We start from the raw sequence: 11,875 nt of genomic DNA on the forward strand, positions 1-11,875 counted from the left end.
TTAGAATGAGGCCGGGGTCTCATGTCACAGTCTAGGGGGGTTGAACAGCTGTTTCATCGCGGCTTCACAGCTCAAACCTGCAACGCCTGATCTGGTCAGGTGGTTGTTTATTTTCCTGGAAGCTCAAAACATATTGTTCACAAGAACCGCACAAATGCTTCTGAGAGAAGCGGCTCGGTAAATGTACAAGCAATCTATCTTACCCATGGTGGTAAATCAGAGCTGGTTAGGCTTTGTTTGGCACATCGCTCCTCTTGGTCAAAGAAAGCAAACGCTCGGCTCAGCCGGCTGAGCTTCCCTCCTGCGTTTCTCCTCCAGCAGAAAAAGATAAAAAGTCCAATCAGCAGCCAGCTGAAACTGAATTCAAAATAGCCCAGGGCGTAAATTGGGAAAATTATGACAAAAGTCTTTACGAAGTGGACCCATGTGTGGGTGAATTCGCTGCTGGAATACACCGGGGTGTCGTCGAGTGCGCTCCCCGGAGAGGTATGGGGAAAGTTGGACGCATGTTGGACGCTGTGTCCGTTCTCCTTTGGAGTCGCAGGGCTCGCATTGTGTGAGTGGGCTCCGCGGACTGCTGTCATTCTGTCTCCTGACATGTCTCTTGTCCTCAAACTGTCACAGTGCGGGTTAGGTCTAACAATACAGTTCCATGTGCGGAGCGTTGCGTTTCACGTCGGCTCACCTGCGCAACCTCCCATGGTCCTGCGAGGCTGCGCTGACATCTGCTTTATTAGTTTTCAATGAGAGCCGCTTGCAAAATGCATGTCTGTACCGTCCACTGTTCTGCTCACCCTGCCTGCACAGGGGTGGCACTGAGGGGTGGGAATAAACATTTCCAAGAACGCGCAAGGATTCTGAAAACTTAAAGCCGAGAAACACCGCCATCTAGTGTTCAATGCTGACATTTGACGCTATTTTATTTTTCATGAAAGTAGGTCAAGATCATGGAGAGCCATTTCAGCCAAAATCAAATAAATAAATAAATAAATGGGTTAAATAAATAAATAAATAAATAAATAAATAAATAAATAAATAAATAAATAAATAAATGAGTAATTGGCATCTTTATTCTCATTTATATTTACTCATTTATAATTTTATTTATTCCCAGATTTATTTCTGGCTGAAATGGCTCTCCATACTCCATACAAGATGAGAAAAAAACAAAACAAAAAAAAAAAAAAATATATATATATATATATATATATATATATATATATATATTTTTTTTTTTTTTTTTTTTTAAAGGCTGGACACTGCTCACTCAGCTTACATCTTTTTTTTTCTTGTTTGTTTGTTTGTTTGTTTGTTTGTTTGTTTTTGACTGGAGTTTGTTCCAAAACCTGAAAATTGAACTATCACCATTTCTAGGCTGAAGACTGAGAGATCCACTGGTTTGTTTTCTTACCTGTTCTTGAATTTCTAGTTAGGCAGGTCCCATTTAAGTGATTAGTTTAATTCTGTAGGTCTGGCAGTAGTCTGACCTGGACGTGGCTTTTAAATTTGTGGGTTTTCGCAGTACCCATTTAGGATAAAATAGAGACCAAACTGAGACATATTAAAAACGAAAATAACATAAACAGCTATAAAAGACAGAGTGGTAACACCCCAGACAAAATAAGCAAAAGCTTAAAAAGTTCCACAGTGAAGAAAAAAGAGACTAAGATGTTGAGGAAACTAGCAAAAAGACATTGCCATTTGTTCAGCACCAGCAAAAACGTCAATTGTCGTTTTGTATATAAAAAATAAATCAAGTTTGACTATAAAGCCTGGACCGCTGCCATGGAAACTGACTTTTGAGCATCGATTGCTCCTGCTCTGATTAGTGAGGTCTGTTGTCAAGCCGAAGTGACGCGTTCGCCATGGTTTCAACCCACTGCGCATGCGGTCTAGACAGTTATCACTATGGCGTCGCGTATACAAAAGTGTAATGTTGTTTTTAGAGTGTTAAGAGCTTGAGACCCCCAAACAACGAGGAAAACATGCACAGTGATAAGGTAAGTGGTTGACGTTTATCATTAGCGATGGCAAATAAAAGCCAGAGATTTGTTATATACCTTGTCTCAGACTCTGGACGTAGTCTTGTTGTGCAAATTAGACTTGTTCTTATTTAAACTGTGTTTTTGCTGGTCCAAGTGAATCTCACTGTTATTACCAAGTGAAGACAGATAATATGTTTCCCTAGAAATTAACTAAGGAAGACACATGGAGACCTGCTGAGCTGAGAAGACACCTCAGGGTAAGTCAACGGTTCTTAAATAATCAGATTATTTGGGAGGTGTAGTGATTATTTCATTAGTTATTTATCCAACATAGAATAATCACACATTAAGCTGAAATAATTTTTAAAAACGAACGTTTAGTGCTCATATTTGAATTTATTGTGTATATTGTGTCCATACAAAAGTGAATTTTGCTTTTTTTCATACATTCACCCAAACCTTGTAACATGTGACGTTAAAGGCTTCAGAGTGTATTTTAATATGACAGGACTCGGGCTTATTAACTCCTCCTTAGGGATCATCATTAAGTAAAGTCGGTTATTTCTCTTTGCCCCTCATTAGATTATCTTTTAGAGAACACACCGAGGTCAATTTATATCTTTGCCAAATCGTACTCCCCTTTGACATGAAGAAGAGGAGTACAATTCTCCTCTTCAACGTCAATATCAAAGAGGAGTACATTAAAAACTGCCTTTTGAATCAGTTTTTATTTATAGAGCACTTTTGGCACTTTTGATACAATCAAATGCAAGAAAGTTCATGCTAGAGAGGCTAAAACAAGGAGCATTTAAAAATAACTAATCCCTCTGATCATTTATACTCTGTGTAGATCAAATAAAATGTACAATAAGTTCTAACTTGTGTATCTAAATGATTGCTGAAAACCAACAATTTAAATTACATTACTGCCCATGATGAGTAGATTTAAACTTTTGGCCTTTTTTTTCACAAAAGGGGACAAAATCAATACCCTTGTATTTATGTGTTTGTAAGGAAAAAGACTATGGGGATGGCTATTCAAGACGGAGAGAAGACAATGAGAGAAAGCATCGTGGTGGAGAGTCCGTAGAGAGACGGCACAGAGATCCAGAGGAGTCCAGACGAGACAGAGACGAGCTCAAGGAAAGAGAGAGACGACATGGAGACAGTAGAGACAGACATGCAGAGCGAAGGAAGGACGGGTCTCGTGACAGGAGAGGTGACAAAGACAGGGAGAGACGAGATGACGAGGACAGGAAAAAACAGGTAGTTGATGGTAGAGATATCAGGGACAGACACAAACATAAGGAGAAAGAGGAACTAAAAGTAAGGGAGGAAGTCAGGGACAAAAGGAGAGAAGAAAGACAAAAGGAAAGAAGAGAGGAACTGGAAAGGGAGCTCAGGAGAGAGAGAAGGCGGCATGATGAAAGGGGTGAAGCAGGTAGAGATCAGGCAGAAAAACTGCACAGAGAGCTGAGGGACAGGCAGCACAGAGGCGAATATGAAGACAAGCGAAGAGACAAAGATGTTCAAGAAGAAAGAAGGCGTTCAGAGCGAATAGAAGATGGGGGTAGGCTTCCTTAAACTCCATTTTCCTATGTTTGGGTTGTCCATTTGATTGACAGCCTTTTTTTACCTTAGCACGTAAAGGAGACCACAGACGACTTAAAGAGGAAGGAGAAGGAAGACACAAGGAGAGAAGACATCATGTAGGACAATGATAACAATTTCCTGTTTTCGATTTTTTTGGTCACATTTGCTTCAATAATGTGGGATACAGTTATATTGTCGCTCTGATTCTCTGATGCTACAGGATGAGAAACAGAAATACAAAAGTGAATCCAAGGAACGTCAAGACTTGAAAAAATCTGACAGCGATGTCCGGAGCTCCCACGCTGACAGGGATCGAACAGAAAGGGAAAAGCACAAAGTAAGACATAAAAAAGAGGAGGACAGTGCCGATGGAAGGCATAAAGACAGACGACACAGGGAGGCAGAGGAAGAGGACGTGAAGAGAAGCAGTTCCAAGAAATCCTCATCGGACAAAAGGAAGGAAGAGAAAAAGGTTAGTTGGTCCCTAAATTCTCCTTAAAACCTCTTTTTGTTCATTTTAAATTTATTTTCTCATAATATTATGTCATTTTCCTTCTACATGTTACTTCCAAATAACTAGGATGAGAAAGAGCAGCAGCAGAGAGCAGATGGACAACAAAGAGAGGACCGTGTAAGTTTGACCACAAAACTGAGGGGGACATAAAGTGTTGCAGAAAAGTGGCCTGATGATTGTAAAGGAAAGAAACTAGAAAAAAAATTCTAGTTTTTTATAAAAAAAATAAATAAAAAAAAAAAATTCTAAAAAACTAGAGAGGTGCTAAAAAAAAAAGTTGAATCACAGAGATTCAACATGACCAGAAAGTTTACTGATTTGACACAATTGCTGAACCTGTGTATCAAAAAGGTCCCTTCATAGATCAAGCTTTGTTTGTTTTTTCTTTAATGGGTCTTTTGTTCACATTTTGTGCTTTCTGTGCAGCATACATATGACTGCGCGCAGTTCTTTCGTTCTGCCTTCCTCCATCTTGGTTTGCTTATTTTCATCTGCAGATAGAAAATGCAGACATGGCAGAGCAAGAATATGAAGAGGATTTTGAGGTAAAGGAAGAGCAGAAATATCTAATTCTGTTCTCTTCCATCTTTTATTTTGTCAGCATCCTCATTTTTTTTTAACATTCAATCGTTTACTTTTGCACGCTTTTATCGATTTACGTTCTAAGAGACTGGTAAGAACTCAGCGCTGGACGTTTCATCTGCTACACTGTGTTGCTTGCATAAACAACGCTTTATTTCCTCAAAGGATTATGAAGAGGATTTTGAAGACATGCAGGAGAGTGCCGATGAAGGCGAGGACGATGATGAAGGTGAGGACAATGATGGGGAAGAGGTGCAGACTGCAGAACAAAGTAAAGAGATCGAGGCAATCCGGAGAGCCATGGCTGAGGAGAACGAGAGAGTTGGAACGGCTCAGTCCAGGAGCAGTACGGCCAGAGAGGAGGAGCAGAACAGGCCCAAATGGTCCAAAGGTGCTCTCTTTATGTTCAATACCGTACACAACTTAGATAATTCAACAAAGTTTTATGTGACATTGTGGCCAATGTAATTAATCACAATCAATTGCTTTAAAGGCTCTGAAAGGAATGAGAGTAAAACTTCTCGCCATGGCAAATTTATCAACTTCGTGGCTGCAAAGCAACGTGAAATCAGCAAGAAGGTTGCCACAAAGCAGATGTACGTGTTAATTTAAAACTAAAATATTATTCCTCAAGCAGTTTGATGCAGTGCTTTATGAGCCGGTAAATATTCTCTGACAAACAGGAAGCGCAGTACAGAGCTGCTTCGTTTAATCGATCTGGACTTTTCCATGACGTTCTCCCTCCTCGACATCCCTCCTGTCAGTGAATATGAGATGTATATAAAGAGCTTTGGAAATGCCAACACCAAGCAGGTCAGGTTCATTTTCTGTTTTTTTTTTGTGTTTTTTTTTTGAGTCTGTGACAAAACACCTGAGATACAGGTGTAAAAAGGAAACGGCACATTTGAGTGAGATGTGGGACTGTCTTCCTCCCAGGCTTACGTTCAGTGTAACGAGGATAACGCAGACCGATACGTCCAGACAGAGGAAGTAGAAATATGTGAAAAGTGGACTCAGCATCCCCCTGAATACAATGGAGCATGTGGAGGTAAGAAAGAGTCTTAGGGTTTTTCACATTTTGTCAGCTTGCACCCAACAACAGTATTAAGTCTTACTGACTGCAGAAGAAGTACTGACTCGACTGGGTGATCCTAAAACATGAACATCATATGATTTTGACCATTCCAATGTAGTTCTGCCTAAGTGTTTAGGGTTGCTGTCCTGCTGGAGGGTGAAGTGCAGTGTTAGGCCAAACATGGGATCCCCTCTGTCTTCTTTTTTGTTTGTTCTTTACTGTTGTACATTAAAAGTCCAATATGTGGAGTGCATGACTAATGGTTTGTCTGCATTATTAATGGATCTCTGCAGCAGTTCAATCGTAACTCTGGCTGCCCTTGCTCAGCCATTTAGTTTAGGGGGAATGTCTAAGTCTCGATTGGTTTTGATGGATTGGACACTGCCATGGGAGATTCTGAGAGATTGAGAGATTGTTTTATCACATTTTAAACTTTTCCAAAACTTGTCCCCTCACTTTTCTGCTGTGTTTCTTGGGCTGCATGATGCTGTCTTTTGTGAGGCCTTCACGGAAAGTTGGATTTTATTTTTAAGAGTTGTCAGGCCAAGGGAGTGAATAAAAATGCATGCCTCTTTTTTTTTTTAGATTTTTATTTGTGAAACTGTTTGAAAACCACGAATCATTTCCTTTCCACTTAATAATTTGCAACATTGTGTTGGTTTATCACATAAAATCCCAATGAATCACCATGGAAGACAAATAGGACAAAAAACGAAGAAGTGGATCGATTATAGGCGGTGATGTTGCACCTTTTTACTTTGCAGATCCAAACTTCTCTCAGGATGCACAAGACAAAAGCAGGACTGACCTCCTTCTCGATTCACAATGTCTGATGTCGTTTCTGCGCTCAGCCTCACAGGTTTTACATATTATATAACTTTTTTTTAATTATTATTATTATTATTATTATTTCTTCATTGTGTCATTCTTTGTAAAGTTTTAAAATGTGTTATTTTTCTTCGACTTGTAAGCAGTAACTTGTTGTGCTTTTTGACCAAACGCAGGTCATGGTGGTTCTACTGGAGGAAGATCAGGCAGAGAGGAAATCCCTAAGAAAGCCGAAGACTAAAACAGATTCGCTTTCTTTCAGCGATGGAAGTTTGCAACTCAACACTAAGTTGCCTTTTCTTTTAGGTACAGTACCATGCAAAAGTATTCCAAAGACAGTCACACATTGCTTTAATATTGTTTTTTCCCCCCTTAATCTACTTGTGTTCTTTTTTAATACAAATTCCTAATATTATCAGAATGCTGTACATCATTCAGAAAATAACAGAGTCGGGTTTAACTTTTCAATCGCAGGTCGCCAGATTAGTTTGGTGCAGTTCTCTCAGGTTCAGAAGCACATCATGCTGTCCGTCCACATGCCCACATCCAAAGCCAGCACTGCCGGCCTCGACGGCTGCACCGTCATCTGTGTCTGGAACATCTGGGAGCCGTCCAGACCTCAGAAGATACTCATCTATGAATCAGAGGTTCACATTTACCCAATCTAATTTCAGCTTCAGCAAAGTCCGCTTGACTTTAGAATAATACTTGCCTGTCCTGCGCCAGTTGATTGAAGTTTAGCCAAAATAGATGAGACGAGAACAACCAAGCTAATGAGACTAACAAAAAATCCCTGAGAACCGACTTTTAACACTTCTAACGTTTTTGCTCCTTGCAGGTCCAGTGTTGCTGCTTCAGCCCAGGAAAGTCCACTCTGGTGTTTGCAGGGACACAGGTTGGTTCTGTGGTGCTGTGGGACCTGAGGGAGTATGCCAGCAACCATTACAGATTAAAGATTGGTGATCATGAGTGGACCCTCAGACATCCCACCTTTTCCACCGGTATGTCAGGAAAAGTTTTATTCGCTTAAAATTTTCATTAAACACAGATTTTTCCATAATATTCATTTTCATGTAAAATGTTTTTGTTCTTGCAAACTTGCGCCAAATCCAGGGGCACTTTAAGAAATGAGATAACCACATTGGTTTCAGTATTTCAAAACATAAAACTCATAAACTGTCTGGATTAAATCCAGGGTTTTATTTTTGTTGATTTCGTTGAGTATCCCTTACAGCATCCCTCCGGTGCAGAAGCTGCTTATCTACGTAAACAGAAGAAACGCGGTGAGCGCTGACATCTTGCCTTTCGTTGTTCTGTCAACACAGACGCAGTGATGTCCGGCTCAGGCCATGTTTCTCCTGTCACCTCCGTAGAGGTCGTTCCCTCCTTTGTTGCTGGAGGACCGAGACCAGAGGTCGCACTTCTAGCCTCAGAGGAAGGTGTGACTTTCTTTTTACACAGTGACTGAATATTAGTGTGTCATTACTTTGTTTTTTTCAACCCAATCAAAATCAGTCAACTAAAATTATATCTTCATCACTCAGAATCATCAGGATTGTCGTTCCAGCTTGCCTCCTTGGATGAAAACGGGATTTTAAATTTCTGGGTAGGTCTGGCAACAAAGAGAAATGAGTTTAATGAAGTGATCCAGAGAGGTGCTACATTGTAGCGTTTGGTTATTTTATTTATTTGTTATCCTCTTAAAAACTTTAACACAAATTTCTGGAATATAGTATACAAATAAAACCCTCAACCTATCCGTCCCAAAAGAGAAAAACTTTTCATAAAGGAAAGACAAGGCAGTAAACATGCATGAGATGATTCCTTATCTGATTTCAGCAGATAAGAAATCTGCTTAAATCTGAAACTCTTTGCAACAGTTTTCTTCATATTTTATCAGGACTTTATGTGATCACAAAGTAGTCCGTAATTATGACATAGAAGGGAAATAAACTTTCTCCCTGACTTGTCTGCTTTGTTTCTTGATCATGTTTGTTCATTAATGTCCTCTACCACCTTTTGAGGCCATGTGGTTATGGGATGAACTCCTGCCTCCTGAGCCACTGTCACCCCATTCACTCCTTGTTAGCTGTCGTGCCTATGTACAGATCTGTGTAAAAGCTCAAAAAAATACCCTGAATATTGAGTGGAACGTCTGAAAATTTGCTTGGAAATGTTATATGTGAACATATAAATCCACTCCTTCAGAATGCTATAAAGTGTAGTCTTGTTTGGCGTCACTGATATTCATCAGTATTCACTCACTTTTATGTGTTTTCCTCTTTGCGTCCTATAGGTGGTGGTGGAGCTCCCTGGAGGCAACGAGGCAGGCTCGCCGACAGATTTAGGTAATTGAGTCACATTTTATAGTCCTCCCTGTTCTATCCAGTAAACATACTCATATTTCTCCCACACGTGTTTGGGCCTTAATTCTGTCTTGTGTTTCCCACCCTGCAGGTCTCCGTCCCGGGGGAAGAGTGAAGCTGCTTCACAGTTCCTCCCTCCTCACTGTTCAGAGGTTAGATTGATAAATAGCTCATGATGAGCACTTGTCAGCCGCTGGGCTTAAAAATACCTCAAAGTGGCTTGACCCAGTGGGACGCAGCTGTTCTGACAGTGGTCACATGATCCAGTGTTTGTCCCCTCGACATGTCTCTGGAGGTCATGTACTTGTACAGGCTGGGGGAACATGATGTGACGGGACAGTTTGTGAGATCTAATGTTGCGCTCTCTTCGTCTCCAAGGCCGTTACTAAAAGAGGCAGCAAAAACAAGGCCCTCTCAGACGCTGCTTTTAAAATACCATCCGACAGACTCCAATCATTTCTTTATTGGCACCAATCTGGTGAGCAAAATGTACCCACATTCAGACTAGTGATCCCTAGTTTCCTTCTGGGAAATGTTGTGACTTCCTGTTTCTTTCCAGGGTCTGGTCAGACATGGAACAAGTCACGGTTTGAAGGCTCCTCCGCAGTTTTACAGGTCCCAGGAGGTGGAAGAAAGAACTGTTGACATCAACTCAATCCACTTCTCTCCTTTCAGACCAAATCTCTTCCTGGTAGGAAGCGTTCCTTTTCAAATTGAATCAGTTTTAAGACATGCAGCCTTTTGCACACATACTAGTGCTGCTTGTTGATATGTAAAAACACTTATGTTCATCTTTGATTACAGTATAATTCTTTCACACTGAAAAATGTTAGGAAATGTTTACTTTTATTTAGGGACAATTGTCCAGATTCAAAGTAAATTGCATATTATGAAATAACTGTTTTTACTCCTGAAATCATTGGTACCCTTCAAGATTCTTAGCTTGGAAATGATTTCTCTCAGTCAAGACAATAATTAAAAAGCTTAAAATGCCAGAGCTGTGCAAAACAAGGGTGTGTGCCTTGTTTTGCACAAGGAAAAAGAGTATGGGAGGTAAAAATAGTTTGCATAACTTGCAAAAAGTGGCGACTTTGGCTTACCAAGTCTTCATAGCAACTATAGAAGACACCATCTTCTCACCAGCTGTTCATTTTGATGTCATACTGATTTTTTTTTTTCTAGTATCACTATTAATGGTGCTTTCTTCTTCTTTTTGGCAACAAACACACGAGGCAGATGTAGCATAAAGCAAAGAATGAATTAAATTAATAGTAAAAGCAACTCATGCCTATTGTTGAGTATGGTGAAGGATCTGTGTTAAAGCTCAACGCATCATGAACAATCTAAATGTAAGGTGATTTAAAATTTAAAATCTGGTATAATCTCCTGGATTACTGAAAATGGGTTGCAGATTCCCACAGGTTAAAGATCCAAAATGTATGGCCAGATCAACACTGACATTGACATTTAACTGTAAACTTTTGTTTATGAGTCTTTGCTACTGCATCAAGAAATTAATTTATTTCAGAGTTATTTTGCTTGAGTCCCAATAAATGCGCCAGGAGCTGTAGGATCTATTTTATAGCTTGCTAGATATATTGGTGATCATCTTAGCATACACAGAGAATCAATGGAAAATGGCTAACATATTAAATTTGCTGATTCTTTTAAAAATTAATAAGCAGACCAAGTTACACAAATAATATTACCATTATTCTGTTCCCTCCACCAAAGAAGATTCTTCTCCTGTTACTCTGAAATGATGAATTCCAGGTACTTTGATTCATGTTTTGGTGCAACGGTGTACTTTACGACCTTACTGTGAGTTTTTTTTTCTTCCCTTTTTTTGTAGGTGGGCTGTGCAGACGGCAGCATCAGGATGCATGCAGTCAGCCACGATCAGCCCGTGGCAGAATGGATGAACGGCACCGGTGGAGAAGCGGTGGTCTCGCTGCAGTGGACCCAGACCAGGCCTGCTGTGTTTTGTGTCCTCGACGCCGCTTCTAACCTTCACATATGGGACATGTTGAAAGATGATGGACGGCCTGTTATGACGGAGACATTTCGTGATGATAGGTAACACCAATTAAATGAGCGACATGTAAAGTGTAGCATAAATTTTATGCCATCCTGTGTTCATATCAGGTGTGTGCTTTGTGTTTTTAGGGTAACAGCTATGGCTGCGTTTGGAGACTCGGGACAACAAAACACATACTCAGGAATTGCGCTGGCACACAAGTCAGGAAACATAGAGCTGCAGTATTTCACTCCGTCTTTGACGTTGCCCAACCCTGCAGAGGAGGGAAAGTTGGAGAGCATAATGACTGAAGCCTTTTGAAACCATCCATCTTGACTTCATACTGATACAGACTCACTTTACTGTTACTTTAAAGGTTCAATTCATTTTTAAACACAGAAGGAGCAAAAAATGCAACTAATACAACGTCTATAGACATCATCCTACATACCTTTCTGTTTGTTCAATGTGAAATTGAACAAACATGAGCTGAACATGGCCATGAGGGGAACGTTGTTAATTCATCGATTGTCCTTAGTTTTAAAAGAATATTGCACACGTTTGTGGATATATGAAAATATTTATACTATTTGGCTATAAAATATTTTTATTACAAAGTGTGAGTTATTTTAAATAAATATAGTAAACCTGTATATACAATGTTGGGTTTTATTTTTCATACATATCACACCATAATGTAATGTCATGTGTAAAATTACTCCACTTGACTTAACCCCACAGAAGCAGGATTAGGTTAGACACTAACTGCATCGTGGGAGAAGAAGTGGAGACGGTTGAGGAGTATAATAATAATAATAATAATGATAATAATAATAAATTTTATTTATATAGTACTTTTCTAAAAACACACTTTACAGGATTCAAGGAAAATTACAAACAGATCAGTACATCAAA

General features: G+C 39.8%; 2 protein-coding genes and 1 long non-coding RNA gene across 4 annotated transcripts in view; 1 reads left to right on the forward strand and 2 right to left on the reverse strand.

The window, feature by feature from the left end:
- esyt2b (extended synaptotagmin-like protein 2b) overlaps positions 1 to 1,173 on the reverse strand; it is a 39,916-nt gene extending 38,743 nt beyond the window's left edge. The window contains exon 1 of one of the 2 annotated variants that reach the window (XM_014998718.2): positions 204 to 1,173. In XM_014998718.2, the coding sequence (XP_014854204.2) occupies positions 204 to 599 (396 nt within the window). In that variant the 5' untranslated portion in view covers positions 600 to 1,173. The remainder of the gene's footprint in view (positions 1 to 203) is intronic. The other variant, XM_014998720.2, reaches the window with a different exon arrangement.
- A 689-nt stretch (positions 1,174 to 1,862) lies between these two features.
- On the forward strand, positions 1,863 to 11,620 carry dync2i1 (dynein 2 intermediate chain 1). The gene is made up of 23 exons (XM_014998724.2): positions 1,863 to 2,000; positions 2,189 to 2,242; positions 3,000 to 3,555; positions 3,627 to 3,694; positions 3,799 to 4,050; positions 4,159 to 4,209; positions 4,590 to 4,637; positions 4,840 to 5,065; positions 5,168 to 5,270; positions 5,358 to 5,487; positions 5,611 to 5,722; positions 6,514 to 6,608; positions 6,754 to 6,883; positions 7,052 to 7,224; positions 7,416 to 7,578; positions 7,903 to 8,016; positions 8,122 to 8,183; positions 8,874 to 8,925; positions 9,035 to 9,095; positions 9,322 to 9,421; positions 9,503 to 9,634; positions 10,796 to 11,019; positions 11,110 to 11,620. Exons 1-23 carry the CDS (start codon positions 1,986 to 1,988, stop codon positions 11,279 to 11,281), a joined length of 3,093 nt encoding a protein of 1,030 aa, XP_014854210.2. The 5' UTR covers positions 1,863 to 1,985; the 3' UTR covers positions 11,282 to 11,620.
- On the reverse strand, positions 10,510 to 11,240 carry LOC148153413 (uncharacterized). Its single transcript, XR_015761618.1, has 2 exons — positions 11,159 to 11,240; positions 10,510 to 10,988 (listed from the first exon to the last, which is right to left on the reverse strand). It is a non-coding gene; the product is annotated as an uncharacterized LOC148153413 (long non-coding RNA).
- Positions 11,621 to 11,875: the final 255 nt, after the last annotated feature.

This window comes from Poecilia mexicana, unplaced genomic scaffold (genome assembly GCF_051168715.1).
Source record: "Poecilia mexicana isolate PSO_F unplaced genomic scaffold, ASM5116871v1 scaffold_20, whole genome shotgun sequence".
NCBI classification, from domain to species: domain Eukaryota; kingdom Metazoa; phylum Chordata; class Actinopteri; order Cyprinodontiformes; family Poeciliidae; genus Poecilia; species Poecilia mexicana.